Source organism: Malaya genurostris, chromosome 1 (assembly GCF_030247185.1).
Source record: "Malaya genurostris strain Urasoe2022 chromosome 1, Malgen_1.1, whole genome shotgun sequence".
Lineage (NCBI taxonomy): Eukaryota > Metazoa > Arthropoda > Insecta > Diptera > Culicidae > Malaya > Malaya genurostris.
Genome location: NC_080570.1, coordinates 10,274,021 through 10,291,575, shown reverse-complemented (window position 1 = coordinate 10,291,575; position 17,555 = coordinate 10,274,021). Strand labels below are relative to the sequence as shown.

General features: G+C 38.0%; 1 protein-coding gene across 1 annotated transcript; it reads left to right on the top strand.

Annotated features, from left to right (window-relative positions):
• Positions 1 to 5,124: 5,124 nt before the first annotated feature.
• Positions 5,125 to 7,604, top strand: LOC131432124 (uncharacterized). Its single transcript, XM_058598227.1, has 4 exons — positions 5,125 to 5,300; positions 5,364 to 6,763; positions 6,826 to 7,054; positions 7,125 to 7,604. The coding sequence occupies exons 1-4, from the start codon at positions 5,268 to 5,270 to the stop codon at positions 7,308 to 7,310; spliced, it is 1,848 nt and encodes a 615-aa protein (XP_058454210.1). The 5' UTR covers positions 5,125 to 5,267; the 3' UTR covers positions 7,311 to 7,604.
• Positions 7,605 to 17,555: the final 9,951 nt, after the last annotated feature.

The window sequence follows — 17,555 nt, the reverse complement described above, 5'->3', positions numbered from 1 at the left end:
TAATATATTTAACATTTTCGCGATGTTGGAAGGTAACCATTTATTTGACTCAACGTTGTTCATCTAGACTATTTTTCATTGTGTTGGTAGTTTCACCCGAAATTAAGTGGCGGCAGACCCAACCAGTGGACAACTTGACAGCTCCCATACATCGAGAATATAAGTAAAACTTTTGGTTCTCTGGTTCCACAATGACGTCGTAAATAGAATAATATTTGGAAATAACGTATCTGTTTTTTCGAGTATAATAATTTTAATATTTAAATAAGTAAAATAAATTTTGCTAGCATTTCTTGATACCAATAAAATAATTATGATGATAAGTTACTATGGTTTAGCATAAGTATAATTTTTCTCTTTTCATCAATAGAAGGTTTAACAGTAGTTCATCACATTTCAATGAACAATGAACATAAAGTAATGTATTCTACTGAATCCTGAGGAACAATACTACTATTTTGCAAACCAAGCTTAAATCTATGGTTCCCTTATCTTCATTCGAGTCGTTAGAAGATCATCCAATGATAACAAATACTCCTACAAATGGCTACTAATTCCTTGCGTTTTAATTGACAAGACTAAATACGTTAGATACTCTTTAGCCACACACCACATTTCAAAAAACAGTTCATTTCTAACTCTATCAATTACTATTAATAGTTATCTTTTGTCGTGAATACGACTTACTTTACTATGGGGCGCCTTTTCAAAATTAGCCATATGGAAGAATGGGCAGAACTTAATCGCGAATATCTCGACTTGTATTAATGGTAGCAACATAATTCTTTCACCATTTCATCAAAAATATGATCAGGAATTCAGGATAATATTTTGAACAGTGTGCGATAACCACAAACAACTCAAAAATTAAGTTTTCTTAAAATTTGAAAACAACGCGGAAAACTTTTTACTTTCGCTTGGGTTTTTCGCGCAAGGACGACGATTTTGAGGTAGTCAGGCACATATCTTCAACTGAATGCGTATAAAAGGGGAACCGTGGTCGAACATCGATCATTTCTTTTCGTGCGTTCGATGGAAGCAGACGTGGGAGTGGAATCATCAACCAGCAGCGACAGAGAATGCACCTTCTGCGTGGTTAATAAAAACCTCAAACGCTCAGGTCGCATCTCTCATTCGCTTGCTGGCCATCGAGGCGAGAGGACCTTAACCAGCAGCAGCAGCGAGAGTTAACCAGCAGCGACGGAGAATGCACCTTCTGCGTGGTTAATAAAAACCTCAAACGCTCAGGTCGCATCTCTCATTCGCTTGCTGGCCATCGAGGCGAGAGGACCAGCCAGCAGCAGCAGCGGGAGTTAAACTTTCCACCAGCAGCGAGAGAGAATGCACCTTCTGCGTGGTTAATAAAAACCTCAAACGCTCAGGTCGCATCTCTCATTCGCTTGCTGGCCATCGAGGCGAGAGGACCAGCCAGCAGCAGCAGCGGGAGTTAAACTTTCCACCAGCAGCGAGAGAGAATGCACCTTCTGCGTGGTTAATAAAAACCTCAAACGCTCAGGTCGCATCTCTCATTCGCTTGCTGGCCATCGAGGCGAGAGGACCTTAACCAGCAGCAGCAGCGAGAGTTAACCAGCAGCGACGGAGAATGCACCTTCTGCGTGGTTAATAAAAACCTCAAACGCTCAGGTCGCATCTCTCATTCGCTTGCTGGCCATCGAGGCGAGAGGACCAGCCAGCAGCAGCAGCGGGAGTTAAACTTTCCACCAGCAGCGAGAGAGAATGCACCTTCTGCGTGGTTAATAAAAACCTCAAACGCTCAGGTCGCATCTCTCATTCGCTTGCTGGCCATCGAGGCGAGAGGACCTTAACCAGCAGCAGCAGCGAGAGTTAACCAGCAGCGACGGAGAATGCACCTTCTGCGTGGTTAATAAAAACCTCAAACGCTCAGGTCGCATCTCTCATTCGCTTGCTGGCCATCGAGGCGAGAGGACCTTAACCAGCAGCAGCAGCGAGAGTTAACCAGCAGCGACGGAGAATGCACCTTCTGCGTGGTTAATAAAAACCTCAAACGCTCAGGTCGCATCTCTCATTCGCTTGCTGGCCATCGAGGCGAGAGGACCTTAACCAGCAGCAGCAGCGAGAGTTAACCAGCAGCGACGGAGAATGCACCTTCTGCGTGGTTAATAAAAACCTCAAACGCTCAGGTCGCATCTCTCATTCGCTTGCTGGCCATCGAGGCGAGAGGACCTTAACCAGCAGCAGCAGCGAGAGTTAACCAGCAGCGACGGAGAATGCACCTTCTGCGTGGTTAATAAAAACCTCAAACGCTCAGGTCGCATCTCTCATTCGCTTGCTGGCCATCGAGGCGAGAGGACCAGCCAGCAGCAGCAGCGGGAGTTAAACTTTCCACCAGCAGCGACGGAGAATGCACCTTCTGCGTGGTTAGTAAAAACCTCAAACGCTCAGGTCGCATCTCTTATTCGCTTGCTGGCCACCAAGGCGAGAACCAGCAGCGACTGAAACTGGATTCTGAGTCTGTTATTGGATCTAAATTTAGGTCTTGAACTCAGGGTCCAGTTCTCTATTCCAGACTTCTATTCGGTTCTTCTTAAAACCATAATAATACTCCTAAAGGATTATGCGGAATTTACTTTACTGTACCTCTATACAACCCATTTTTTATTCATGGCGAAAAATCGTCTTCAAATTTCAGAGCTTAGTTCCGGAATATGAGTTTAGAATTCAGAGTCTGCGTGCTGAATTGGATTCTGGAAAATGATTGTAGTTCTAGAACTAAAATCCAATTGAGTTCTGAGTCTGTTCTATGTTCTAAATTTAATTCTTGAACTCAGTTCCAGTTATTAATTTCAGAATTCTTCAAATCGGTTCTTTTTAGAACCATAATAATACTCCCAAAGAATTAAGCGAAATTTTACTTTTCTGTACTCTATACAGTCCATTTTTAAATTAGTTGCAGTTTGTAGAACTTCCTTTTGATTTGCTATATAAAATGCACAGCACCGACTCGGAAGCCATTCATTTCGAATTTGGCTGTCGTTGTCAACGTATCGATTATTTTATTATAAAGAACTATACTGCTTATTTCATAATATTTAATTGCGTTTCAGAATGATTAATGTAACTAATCTGTAATCTAGTCTAGGCGCATCGTTTAAAATTCTAGTAATGAAAGAGGGGGAAGTTGCACAATTCAAACAATCGATCAACTATCAATTCGAATTCGGAAGTATAAATAAAGCGTGTCATATTCGTATTCACGACATCCAGTTATGTCTCTGACATTACACACCCGTACTTTTTAGACCAAAGGGAAGATGTTGCGCAGAGTAAATTAAAAGATAGAAAGATTAGAAAATACGCATGTTTGGAGATTTATGACGTGTGTTATTAATGAGTTTGGTGTAATGCAGCGCTGTTAGAAAAAATCGCAATATTTTCATTTCATTCAGGAGTTCTTGCGTGAGTCACAATATGAAAATTAAACTCCTTTTAAATATATTGCTGGACGCATACACAGTGAACGTAAATAACGTAATGAAGTACTTTTTTCTCTTGTAATCTTTTTGTTTCGTAATTCATTGCACCCGTATTGTTTAGGTACACTAGTGCCGTCCTGAATTTAGTGGAACACATATGAAACAGGCTTATTTCTGTCAGGTTGTGTATGGGTTGGGCAGACCAGAAGCAAGTAAATATTGTAACAAAACGGGTTCGATTTTGTATTGCGTTGAAGGATGAGAAGTAGGCACAATTATGTATTAAATCTGTATCCTGCATGAAATTCGCATGGACGTATACAATACAGGTAATTCTGTATGAATGGCAACTCTGTTGATAAATGAAAAAAATAAACACAGTCTAGATGACAGACAGGATGTTTTTGATAGGGTAACGTGGCGCCATCATGACACATGTGAGTACTGTCCCAAATAAAGGAATATTCGAAATGACCGTTAAAATGATTGAAGAATCTAATTTGAGTGTCCTGTCTGTTAGTCTGTGGCAATACGTCAAATTTCAACGGATCATTCGGTACAGTGCCATTTCTCGAATCGTTAGCAGTGAATCTCTCGAAACCAAGAGAGAAAGCTGAGGAAAGTTATACAGCTATTTGCTACATAAAAGAAGTACCAAAAAATAAATCAAAAAGTAAAACATAAATACTTTTTATTAAAAATTTAAATGTATTAAGATTAAGAGTAATAAATCAAAATTTATTCATTATTCAAAATTTATTTCCCGCTGCACTGCACTGTAATAACTAACTGTTGTGCTGAAAAAACATATATATTATATTTACCGAATCCTCATCACAAATTATTGGTCAGTACAGTTGGAATTAAAGCTCGAGAAAACTTCAATTTCACAGAACGTTCGTTAATAAATAGATTATTGAACTGAACATCTGAACTTCTGAACGAATTGATTAAGGTTCGATGCATAATAGAGTTTGTCAAATTGTTGGTTGGTTTGTTTTAAACTTGGATCTTGTAGAAAGAGCTTCATCAATTATTTTTGTGTTTTTCATTTAGGCAAATAAAAAGTAGATATTCAAGAAAGAAATCTGAGCAAAAGTTATTTTAGTAAATGTTGTTTCACTTTCCATCGAACTATCCGATAATTAATTTGCGCAAAAACAGAAAATTTTCATATAGTCATGAGTACTCACTTTTTTTCCGTTCACTGTTGTAACTAACTCTAAGCGAGTATCGAACTCTTCCAAATTATTTTTCAAAGAGCAGTTTCGTAAGCTTATTATTGTATTTGACCGGCCGTTTGCTCGTTTTGGAACGATACTAATGGCGTTTTCGTTTTTAATTTGCACTACACCGGTGCAGTGCTACACTGATGCATGAATAAACGCACAAAATGATGAAAACATAAACAGTAACCCTTGACTACAATAAACGATTTCATTGCACAGAGCTTCACCGAACTTTTGATGAGTGCTACACCAGTGGTATCGGTGCAGAAAAAGTGTAGCACTGGTGTAGAGCAATTGGCAAAAACGAACGGTTTCAGTGCAATCTTACCTACACCGGTGTAGTGCAATTTAAAAACGAAAACGACATAACACTCAATCGGTTCAGTGTATTCGCTTTGACCTACCCCTTGTGCAACCAAAAACGTTCGTCATAAATTTCATTCAATAAACCATAATCAAAACAAGACCGCTTACTAGTTGCCAGGAAAATCCCCTGATTTTTATATTGTTTTGTTACTTTGCAATGCTTTAGTGGTTCTAGGAACTTCGTTTGATTTCAATTCTATTTCTTTTGTATGATAAAATGACGGTATCACATTTAATAGAAAAACTTAAGGTATGTGTAGCTGCTATAGCGGACTATTGGAAATAGCCTGTTGATATTGATTCGATTTTACAGGTCGGAAAGCGATTTGTACTACTCGACCTGGTAGTTCAACCAGACTGTGAATTGCCATGGGATTCGGCAGGCCCAGAGAATAAGTTTCTGACCAGAGAAGACTGGAAGTTAATTTACCGAGAGTTGGATTCTATTTGTCAAAATCATTTCGGAGGCTCGACTGCTGGAGCTAGTTCGAAGTATTTACTAGATAAGGAATATCAGCTTCGCTTGACGAATAAGCTGAATATTCTAATAAAATATGAATTCAAATGCAAAAACCAGCGGGATAATTTGAATTTCATCTTTCACGTCTGCGACAGGAAGCTCCATTCCCATTGCCTGTACGTACAAATTGTGGATGACGTAAAGGAAATTTTCCGGGAGTTGAAAGACAAAAATGAAACAATCGAACGACAGCAGAAAGAAATCGAAAAATTAAGAAATTTACCGGATTTAAGTCAAGAGTACACTCCTGCTCCAATAAAAACTTCTTTAGATTCTTCGAGCGAACATTTAGAGTACATTCCTTTTGCAATTAATGGTAATTCAACACCAACCAAGACTAAGTACAAAGCTTCCAGGATAGAAGACACCGTAAAAGTTGAACCGGATCCATACACTCCAACTTACAGCCAGGAGATTGATATCGGGCTGCATTCTTACGTTCCTGCAACTTTTTCATCGCCAAATTTGCAAACAACCGATCAAAAAGTTGCGTCCAGCCCGAGCAAAAGTAGCTTCAAAGGTAAAAGAAGCCGTTCACGCCATGCACAGATATTCGGTGGTTCAGATGAAGAAGAGGATAATGAACCGTCATCTTCGTCGCTCGTGAAGCACGACTCTGATTTAAATCGAAGCGTTGAAAACATTTTCAGTGAGGATTCTCCTCCGAAAGTGATTGACCTGATTGGTAGTAGCAGCGGGGAAACGCGAAAAAGTGACGACGGTAAGCGAGCCCAACTTCCTAGGAAAACGAAAACCAACGCCATCGTTCATATGGAGGAAACCTGTCAAATGATCAGGGCTCCTAACTTTTCGCTTTCAAAACGTCGCCGCAAAGATAGTGAAATAGTGGGTGGAAGTTCGAAGAGTGCCAAAAAGTCTGCCAGTGCACTTGACAAAAGTGGCACAATGGATCAGTGGCTTATAAAAGAAGGCAAAAGAAATTCTGGATCGTCGAAGGACGGTGAATTGTCGTCTTCGTCTGGCTTTAAGCAACCTCACAAGAACAAGGAAAATGGTGGGCACAAGACCAGCAAGAAAGCGAAAAAAGAAAAAGTTGGAGTCACTGTTGTACAGCCCGTGGATCACGAGAAGCTTAGAGCGGAAGAAGATGCCATGCGTAAGACGTGTGCCGGTTTAGATAAGCTAGTCGAAATGCTGCCGGAGGATAAGAGTGAACTCGACGTGCCAATCTTGTAAGCTAACTAGCTCAATTCGAATGAATTGTTTGATTTTTGTGTTTGCATTTCAATTCCAGAGACTGCACAAAGATGTCGAATGAACAAATGCTTGCCACATTTGCGGAGTATCGCGGAGAGCTACGACAAATATTCGATCGCTACAAAGACAAAACCGAACGCCAGTGGCAACATGCACCGGAATTAGTCTACTACACAGAAGTGACGGGTGTGCTAGGAGAAGACCAAACCTATGAGATGATGAAACGTCTGGAGGAAGAATTCGTTCCGGCCGAGGATCGAGGCAAGGTAAAATTACGTTAAAAAACCAGGTCTCCGCTGTCGGTCTAACGAGATTTTTTTAACTGTAATTTTATAGTACACCGAATTTTTCTCGTCGATTCTGGTGATGGAATGGGGTATTCGTATTTGGATGAAGCGGTTCAATTTTACGGATCGACGGCAGGCCTTAGACCGCATCCGACTGCAAGAGGAGGCCAATCCAGTGGAACTGACATCGAGCTATCTGGCGTCTTTGACAGGTAGCAGTAAAAAGCGACGATAAACCGATGATCACTGATTGTTAAGAGTTGAAATGTTTTTGAAAATCGATTTCTTTTCATTTTCTTTGATTTGTATTATATGGAGGCCTTAGATCGACGTGATGGATACCGGCTGTTACGGTGTCTTGTTCGTAATAATATATAAAATGTTTTGATTCTGTAGCAGCTTTGTGTTTTGGAGTCTGTAGGCAATGCATAAGTTTTCTATACCGCAGGTTAACAAGACTGAAGATATCTGTTTCGGATCCTATCTGTTTGTTTTATCCTCTTTGAATTATTACAATAATAAAGATACAATGTGCAAAAAAATGATATTATATTAAATGTTCATGAGCAAATCAAATCTCCATTTCCCATCATGCAAAGTAAAAACTAGAAAGCCATATTTTCTGAATGATGGGCAGTGGATTTTTTAAAGTTCATCAACCAACTAATTGAAAACCGGGAGTTGGATCCTAATATTATTCAATATTAGTCAACCCTCAAACAATTTAACACTGGTCAACTCTCAATGCACCGTAAGTACTCTCGTTTCTCAATTAGGTTTGCTACAGCTGGTGAAACTCTCGCCCGGCAGGAATTTTGAATGTATTTAATGATAGATTTAAACTCCGGAATATTTAATCAGCGATGCATAGGAGATGCGCATTGATGCGTCTGAGTGGGTTCATCGTACTATCAGTGAAATCATTGAAAATTACAGCTTTTTATCGAAGAAGTAATTGGCAGGTTAGTGTAAATGAGGAATTCCCGAAATGCAGGCTCTGAACTCTACTTCAACTTCTGTTTTAGAATTTCCCAATATTTGTCGATTGTACGAAATCGAGGGCAACTGGATTGATTGATGTCCTTTCCGATGAAATCAATCCGGTTGTCTTGTTACCAGCTTGCAATAACAGGCCAAAACTTTACTTTCGTGTAACAGAGAACACACTTTTTGCAGCGCTCCCGTTTGTATATTTAGAAATTCGTAGTCTTTCGTACCTGGGTTTCTGTCCGCAGCTACAAATAGCTTGTCAAATTGTAAGCTTCAGGAATCTGGCAACACTGTTGACTTTAATAGTTGCTGCTTTCTGTAGCTACATTTGGAACCAAATTAAAAGTGTTTATTTAAAGTTTTCAAACGTCAACTTATATTTAACTTGTTATTAAGTGTATTTTTGTTCAGAGCTAGTTGTAGGATTGTGAATTCGGTGGCTGATTATCGGTGTGCTGGGCGAATTTGGTTCTGTGGATTTTGTTCTGGGAATCATTTTCGATTGACCATTTTGTGATCGGAGGAGTGGTAGTGCCCCTATTCGGATTACTCTAATCAGCCGTTGTGTTTGTTTCCCTCCTGTCCGGTGGCGCCGCAATTGATGCGCCTAGTGTCGATCGTGTAGTGGTGTGCGGGATTAGTGATTCGGTATATCGATCCGTACGCTGCCGGTGCTAGTACATTGTGTTTTTTTTCTGGTGTACCAACGCTCAACACACACTGCGTGCCTGGGACTCACTTCGCTAACGCTGTCTACCAACAGTAATAGTGATAGCTTGAGTTCTACTGGGTGGCAGTGGTTGGGATTGTGCCGGTGCAGTGGTTCTGCTTCTTCGGCAACGACACTCGTAGCATCTTTGTGCAGAAGGTTCTCGCTGGGCGCGTGCTGCTAACAGGCAGTAAGCGTGTTAGTGCGTACTTTTATACGAGTGAGGCTTGGTAGAGGTAGATTTAGTGGGCCGATATACTGGTAGCTGTCTTGCCGGTTCACGTTTTTTTTGATCGACAGGTTCAGCGCGATTCTTTTGCGGTGTTGTGGGTGGTTGGGCGCACCTCTGGCTGTGCGATTGATCAAGGTAGGTGTGCTCCATTATTCTTGTCGACAATTTGGCCAGTGCCGGTTGCCGTGCTTTGGTCATTGGTTTGCAGTTCGGCGATTTTCTCTAACAATAAATATTAGTTTAATTAGTTGGTTTTTTTCCCCTCCTGGGGTTTTTTTACCATATTTGGTGTGCATTTCATTCAGTTTTTTTTATTGTTGTAATCAAATATATCGTCATCTGTGTTTATTGTGTGCTTGCGTCTAGATTGCTGATCATTGTAATGGATCAGGATGGTATGGCTGATGAAATGTCCTGTGGAATTTGTCATCAGCCTGAGACCGACAAGAATGATCTTTCGACATGTTTGTACTGTTTTACGTCTGTTCATCTTAAATGTCGGGGTATAGTGGGTGTAGCGGCTCGACGAGCCAAACAAAACCCCTATTTTTGTTCAGTCAAGTGTACTGACATTTACAAACGTATCACTGATATGCATAAAAATGAAAAATCGTTTATCTCATCAATGAGCAATAAACTTAATGCTACTGTCTCTGCCGCGGTGGCTGAGCAGATGCAACAAGTTCGGGATGAAGTTAGGGTTATTACTAGTGCTGTGGAGTCTTCGCAGAATTTCTTGTCTGAGAAGTTCGATTCAATAGTTTCGGATTTCAAGGACTTGAAGTCTGAGAATGAGCGTCTACAACTAGAAATCGATACATTGAAGCTTTCACTATCTTCGCTGACTGCTACTGTTAATAAAATTGAAAATTATTATGCTAAGGAAAACAAAAAAACAGTAGCTAATAACGCGATGATATTCGGCTTGCCCTCACTCCCCAATGAAAATGTGGGGGAGCTTGTGCTAAAAACATTCAAATGTCTTGGTGTTAGTTTGTCCCGTGATTCCGTTGTTTCGTCATCCCGATTGTATGCGGGTAATAAAAACAGCGGCGCTCCAATTCCAATACGAGTGGTCTTCAAAGACGAAGCCATTAGAGAGACAGTTCTAGACAAGAAGCAGGAACACGGCCCTCTGATTGCTACTGCTGTTGACAAATCCTTCAAGACTAATGGAACTGAAATGGAAGTGGCAGTTCGTGAGGAGCTGTCAACTGCTTCTTTGGAACTGTTAAAAAACATGCGAGAATCTCAAAAATTATTAAATATTAAGTATGTATGGCCAGGTCGTGGAGGAGTTATATTAGTAAAAAAGGATGACTATTCTAAATTGGAAAAAATTCGTAACAAAATAGATCTGGATCGTGTTATACATTTTTACCGATCCACACAATTGACGTCTCCTTCCCCAGATCAAGTAACACTCAAGCGTAAAAGAACTTAATTTAGTTATTATATTGATGTTACATGTGTTGTTATTTGTTTCTCTTTTAAATGGATAATACGACTACCAAAAATTTTTTTCACGAAAATATTTATAAGTTCAATAACAACTATACAGTAAACGACAAAAAAACACTTAAGATTTTGCAATGGAATGTAAGAGGTATTAACGATATTTCAAAATTTGATGATATATTAATTGATATTGACAATTTTAAAACTCCTATAGATGTTATAGTTATCGGAGAAACATGGTTGAAAAATGAAAATTGTGCTCTCTATAAAATACCGCATTATAAAGCCTTTTATGCTTGTAGAGAACATTCTAGTGGAGGCCTAGCAATATATGTCAAACAAGATATTGAACATAGACTGATTAAGAATTACACGTCCGATGGATTTCACCATATAAACATCGAGCTTTGTATCAAAGGACATTTTTATAATATTCATGGTGTGTATCGTCCCCCTAGCTTTGATTTTAACGAATTTTCCGTTTACCTAGAAAGCTTGATGTGTTCAATTCAACCGAAGCATACGTGTTTTATTGTAGGTGATATAAATGTTCCTATAAATCTCATTCATAACAATATTGTGACAAGATATAAGGCTCTGCTAGAATCATATGACTTTTCGTGTACAAATTGTTTTACTACAAGACCAATTAGCGACAATATACTTGACCATATTATTTGTAAACTTGACGACGTTAATCGTATTCGCAACGACACAATATTTAATGAACTAAGCGACCACTCACAAATCTTAACAACCTTCAAAATACTGGCTGATAAAGAACCTATGACGTTAACGAAAAAAATAATTAACTATCGTCAGGTAAATCTTGATTTTTCCAATTTTATTAATAGTATTGATGTCATTGAGGACGCTGAAACAGTTCTTCAATCTATAGTTTTCGTATATAACTCTCTACTCGAACAACATACAAGAATAATAACTAAAACAGTCACAGTGAAAGGTAATCATTGCCCATGGATGAGCTTTGATTTATGGACACTAGTGAAAATAAAAAGCAATTACCTCAAACGTATCAAGGCAAGCCCCCACGATCAGCATCTCAAACAAATGCTATCACATATATCTAAAAAGGTCGACTCCATGAAAAAGGCGAATAAAAAAAATTATTACGAAAACCTTCTCATTAACGTACCTCATTCGAAATTTTGGACAAATCTTAAATCTACGTTCGGAATAACAAAAGAAAAGGATAAGATACGCTTGATCGACAGGGGCAAAAACATTAATGACAACAAGGAAGTTTGTGATATTTTCAACAAATTCTTTTCAAATATCGGTAACGAATTAGCTAAAGCTATTCCTGTAAACTCATCTTTTTGTCCAATAAGTAACGTTCGTCGTGTTTGTGATTCTATTTTTCTACGTCCTTCATCTGTAAATGAAGTGATACTGTTAATACAAGGTTTGGATAATAAGAAGAGTAACGGCCCTGATAACGTCTCTGTCAGTGTACGAAAACATAATTCATTTGCATTCGCAAAAATACTCTCTCAGTGCTTTAACGTAATTATTCAGACCGGTTACTACCCTGATTGCCTCAAGGTGGCTAAAGTCATTCCTGTGTTCAAATCGGGTGACCGTTGTGATTGTAATAATTACCGTCCTATATCTACATTGTCCATATTCAACAAAATATTTGAAAAACTTCTAGTCACTAGACTTATCGAATTCCTAAGTAAGCATAATATCCTCTTTAGATTCCAATATGGCTTCAGACAAGGTTCTAGCACCCAAACCGCTATAATTGAATTAGTTGACGAAATTATAGGCGAGATCGATAGTAAAAATATAGTTGGTGCATTATTTTTTAGACCTTAAAAAAGCTTTTGACACATTAGATCATAGTATACTTTTGGACAAACTCGATTGCTATGGGATCAGGGGCATTGCTAATTCAATTATCCGTAGTTACTTGACTAATAGAAAACAATTTGTATCCATCGAAAGTGACAGTAGCAACCTTGCTCCAATAAACATTGGTGTTCCACAAGGAAGTAATATTGGTCCACTATTGTTTCTTTTATATATTAATGATATAGGTAATTTACATCTTAAAGGAACTCCACGACTATTCGCCGACGACACAGCTCTGTTCTATCCTGACAGTGACATCAATGCTATTATTAACTCAATGGAAAGTGATTTAAGAACTCTTGATCAATATTTCAATGCGAACTTATTATCATTAAATGCCACAAAGACTAAGTATATGATTTTCCGTTCCACAAGGAAAATTATACCAACGCATAATTATCCCCAGCTTGGACACAATATTATTGAAAAAGTTGACTATTTCAAGTATCTGGGCATATATTTCGACCCCACATTAACCTGGGCTCACCACATAAAGTTTGTTGCCAAGCACGTGGCGTCGTACTGCGGTGTTTTATGGAGAGTCAAGTCCTTTGTTCCCCAGCGTGTGCTGTTAAATTTTTATTTTGCTTATATCCATTCACAGCTCAACTACTTGGTATCGGTGTGGGGGCGAGCCGCTAGTTCTCATCTGAAGAAACTCCAAACTCTACAGAACAGATGCCTAAAAATCATTTTCAATAAACCCTTACTATTCTCGAGTCTATTGTTATACTCTGACAGAAACCATAATGTTTTACCAATAACATACTTATGTGTGTCCAAACGTTGCTATTCATCCATGATAATTTGTATAAATCCACAGTACACCATAACCTACAGTTCCCAACTATATCCCATTCTAGAACAACACGCCGTAGTAACAATTTGTTTCGTGTTCGAGCAGCTACAAGCCTTGGTCAAAGACGGATCCTTTTTGTTGGTCCAACTAAATATAATGCACTTCCGCCTGACATGCGAGGAATAAGCAATCGTGCCACATTTGCGGCTAGACTAAAGTACCATTTTAAGCACAGACTGAACGAGATATTTAGCTAATTTAGTTTTTTGTTTCACAATGTAATGTATTTATCGTCAACAGTATTTCATATTAATAACTAATTACCTAATTTAATTTGTACTTTCTTTCCAACATAGCGTAGTAATTAAATTGTGGATCCCTTAAAAGGAAATCTTTTCCACTGGGATTCCACTTTAATAAATTGCACATCAAACCATGAATAAATAGAATCTCAGCGGACTTTGAATCAAAATTAAATTTGTATTTCTAGTATTATTATTGCCAGCGTCTATTTGTTTCTTGTTTTTCCGCTGAGACTAGTTGCGTCCACTACCAGGGGGCTTCAAATTGAAGCTTTTTGGTGTGGGGGAGTGTGGTGGGCAAAAAAAAAAAAAAAAAAAAAAAAAAAGCTTTCTAGCGAATTTATCGAAAGAAATCGACCATCGTTTACGTTACAGCTTCTAATTCTTACTTCCATTACGACGCTTGCTGTAATGCTGCCGATCGAGCTACTTTGGGAACTCTGCAATTTCAACCCTAACCCTAATTTATTTCACGGTTCACGGCTCAAACAAGATCAATCATTAGGAAATTTTCTGAAATGAAAGAGGAAACATTTAAAAATAAACTTTTGTCAAATATTCCAGATCCGACAACTAAGAGCGTTGCAGTGTAATTAAAAAGCATGTCCGAATATTCATTGACTCAAACTTTAGATCTAACTTTTTGTGATTTGACTTAGGACATGTTCAGGAGTGTTCAAGTTTTAGATGCATAATTTGGGTCAGCTTTAAAATTTAAATCTGATAATCACAACAAGAAAAACTAACAACACTAGCAGCGTTAAAATAACTGAATTCGACCGTCCCACGACAAAAGGGCCTAACTGCAAATGACAGTTTCTCTTTGTTTACTTTTTCTTTCACGATTTACCGAACTGATTTTATATTTGACGCATAACTCTTCACAAAACTTACAAGGTAAAACTACAAGCTTTCGATTTAAATTGTAAACTTTAGAGAATTTGCAATAATGGATCCGTAATAATCAAAAGAGAAAGTACACAAAGAGAGGCTCCCATTTGCAGTTAGGCCCTTTTGTCGTGGGACTATCGAATTGAGGTTTCACACCACGGTTTATTTTACTGAAATAGTGACAGCAGAAAATTTGGTTTGATGTTGAAAATATTGTTGCGTGAAACTACAAAATTAGTTTGTCAATTTCACAGTAAATTTTGATTTGAATAATCAGTTTGAATTAAACGAACTTTCGATAAAGTTAACATTACGCTTTTCAATTGAAATAAATGATATGATAGTAACTTATAATGATTAGTTATCTCCATTTATGCTTTTGTATATTAAAATCATACATTTTTGTTAGTTTGTAAAAAAATTTCTTCCAAATTTATTTCTAAGGTCATTTCTCAAACTACTACTGATCGTCCAGTTTTACGTATATTTTCATTTCAGAATTCTGTAAATAGATATACAATTGATAAGGTAAATCTGAATAGACGCCGAGTACGGTGAAAATCATACACTCAAATAAAAATTCACGTTCGATTCACTTGAAAAATCACGTAAAATGGTTTCAAATGTCAAATTAAATCTTTTACGTGACGAAAATGAATGTTATACGAACATCCCCTAAAATGAATAGAGTCATCACATAAGGTTTACGTGAATTGTCCAAACGTCAAACAATCTACGTGAACTTCCAGTGTGAAAAACCTCGATTTTGAAAATGGCGAGCAGTGGCCCTCGAAGTGTAAGTAGTGTAAATATTTGCGAGAAAAGTTATTTAACTACAATTTTTTACTCCATCGACCGGACCATTCCACTATGAAAGTTTCCCGGTGTTCAACTGGACCGAGTGCCTGCGTGAAACCGGAAGTTTACCCGCTCCTGCCGAATGCTTCAAACAGGCCGTCGGTATGAAGCTAGAGACACTGGAACCATGTAATGCGACTTCAACTAGCATCGGTAGTGTTGTGGGAGTTCTTGGATCTCAACTTCGGCTTCGGTTGGATGGCAGTGACAACAAAAACGATATCTGGAGGTTTGTCGATTTGTGATACCACGACGTTATTAGTTGCTTTTTAAGCCATTGGAATTATACGATAATTTTCTGAAATAAATGTTTTATATTTTATGGCATTTTTCATTTCATAGATTTATATAAAAATCTGAAATCTCTCTTTTGACTTCAACCAGACCCTGTCAGCTTGCAGCGAAATCAATCTTCAGTTCAGCAACGCCATCGAACGGTGTCACATTCAACATATCATGTCAATTGTATGGGTGCGCAGCCCTGCTATTTTGGCGCGCACGAATTTGACAGTTCTCTCCCCTACTTCTATGTATGAGATTCGATGCGGACTCACCTGAGGGCGACATGCTCGCAAAAAAGGATGTTGCCAATGATTTGTTCGGGAAATGTGAGAGCTGGATATCTTGTTAATATGATGTCTTTGCTTCAACCAATATATAAAATAATAATTCTCTGGTATCTAAATTTGATATGAACTGATAGGTAAATGGGATATGAACAGTACATTATATTTTACCTATGAAACACGTAACTTTTACTGGATTATGCATTAAACAGCTTTCAAATGCCAGTCCATTAAAACCTACGTGAAAAGTAGGGTGGAAAATATTCACATAACTTTTCACGTAACTATAATATGATTATTATTTTGAGTGTACTGTCCGTAAGGTAAAGTTATCTTCCAATAACTGAACTTTTGTGAAAACTGATAGTCATTAAACTAACTGTCAAACAGTTATAAAAATATTCAGTGAGTGTCTTTTAATTAACCAAACGAAAAAAATCGTTTTGACAAGTTTCAGCAATTACCGAACGATCGGTAATCAATCCAATTACCGAACGTTCAGCTGTTGAAAATTCGGTAAAAAATTACCGAACACTGCTAAATTTTCTAAGTGTGTAATTCGAAATATTCATACGAATCACCTCAAAGGTAAAATGACCTCTCAGTTGCTTCTCGAAATCTACGATTAGTTGAGTTTCATATTTCTCCAGAGTCAGCTAAATATTTTTCGGAGATACATACTATTATGAATTAAAATACATTTGTGAGTGACTAATTTTTGTTTTTCCAATGTCGTTTTCGCTTGATACCAAAGCTAACCCAGTTTTCACCGTAACTACTGTCGTAACCGTTGGTTTGAAGCTAGTTTTGAACCTAGTTTTACCGTTGTTGAGCTGAAAATCGATTAAGTTTCGAACCTGGTTTTTATATCAGGTTTGCTCAAACCCCCATTGCTAAGTGCGAAATCAACACAGTTTCGTGAAAAGTGTTTGTTTGATGAAACTACCCTGGGTCAGTCTCAGTTTTCTCAAGCGAAAAAGACTTAAGTATCATATCTTCTTGCTTTTATGTATTTCACTGCAACTTGAATCAAATGTTTATATTTCTTCATATGAACAAATTTACGGTTTTCGATTTCAATATATGTGCCGGTTTGTTCAGACCACATATTTTTTTCCTTGTTTATATTGATAAAACAAACCGAATGCGTAACCAAGGTAATGGAAACTGTTTTTCGACAAACCACATTTCATCGACTTGTGTTACCAGTTTCGAACGTATTTCAAATCTCGGTTGATTTTCCAGAAGGCCGTAACAGCAAGTGACAGTTGACATTTCGAGTTACTGAGGGGTAGTAAAATTTGTGGCACAGTTTTCAGACAAGAGTGGCAGGTCGTGTCGTCGGTTAGGCCCTTTTGTCGTGGGACGATCGAATTATGTATTCAAGCAATCAAGCTCTGGTATAATAATTTTTATTATATCCGCGATGGAGCTCCGTTAGTCTGGTCAAAATAGAGATCTAGTATTAAATAATTTTTGTAAAAAACATGTTATTAAATGCTACGAGATTGTTAGTAATATTAATAACTATCCCTACATACACACTTAAAATCGATTTTCGAGCTTGGCATAATGAAATACCGAATTAGATCGGTAACACAAAATTTTACTGATTGTTCAGTAATTCACATGCTCATTGCCGAAATTCGATATTGTAGAGTTCTGATATCTTGGTAAAGCGCATTTTTGCCAAAGTTTGGCATAATATGTTGCTGAACTTGTCCGTAAACATCAAATATGCCGAAATCAGCCAATCCTTTTTCCGGGATTTTGAACAGTGTGTTAGCTTAACACACT

What these genes read in the sequence shown, in the direction of transcription:
- LOC131432124 (XM_058598227.1), top strand. Translation starts at nt 5,268, where the DNA reads ATGACGGTATCACATTTAATAGAAAAACTTAAG. An exon ending in GAACTCGACGTGCCAATCTT is followed by an intron (nt 6,764 to 6,825) that starts GTAAGCTAACTA and finishes TTTCAATTCCAG; the next exon opens with AGACTGCACAAAGATGTCGA. An exon ending in CGGCCGAGGATCGAGGCAAG is followed by an intron (nt 7,055 to 7,124) that starts GTAAAATTACGT and finishes GTAATTTTATAG; the next exon opens with TACACCGAATTTTTCTCGTC.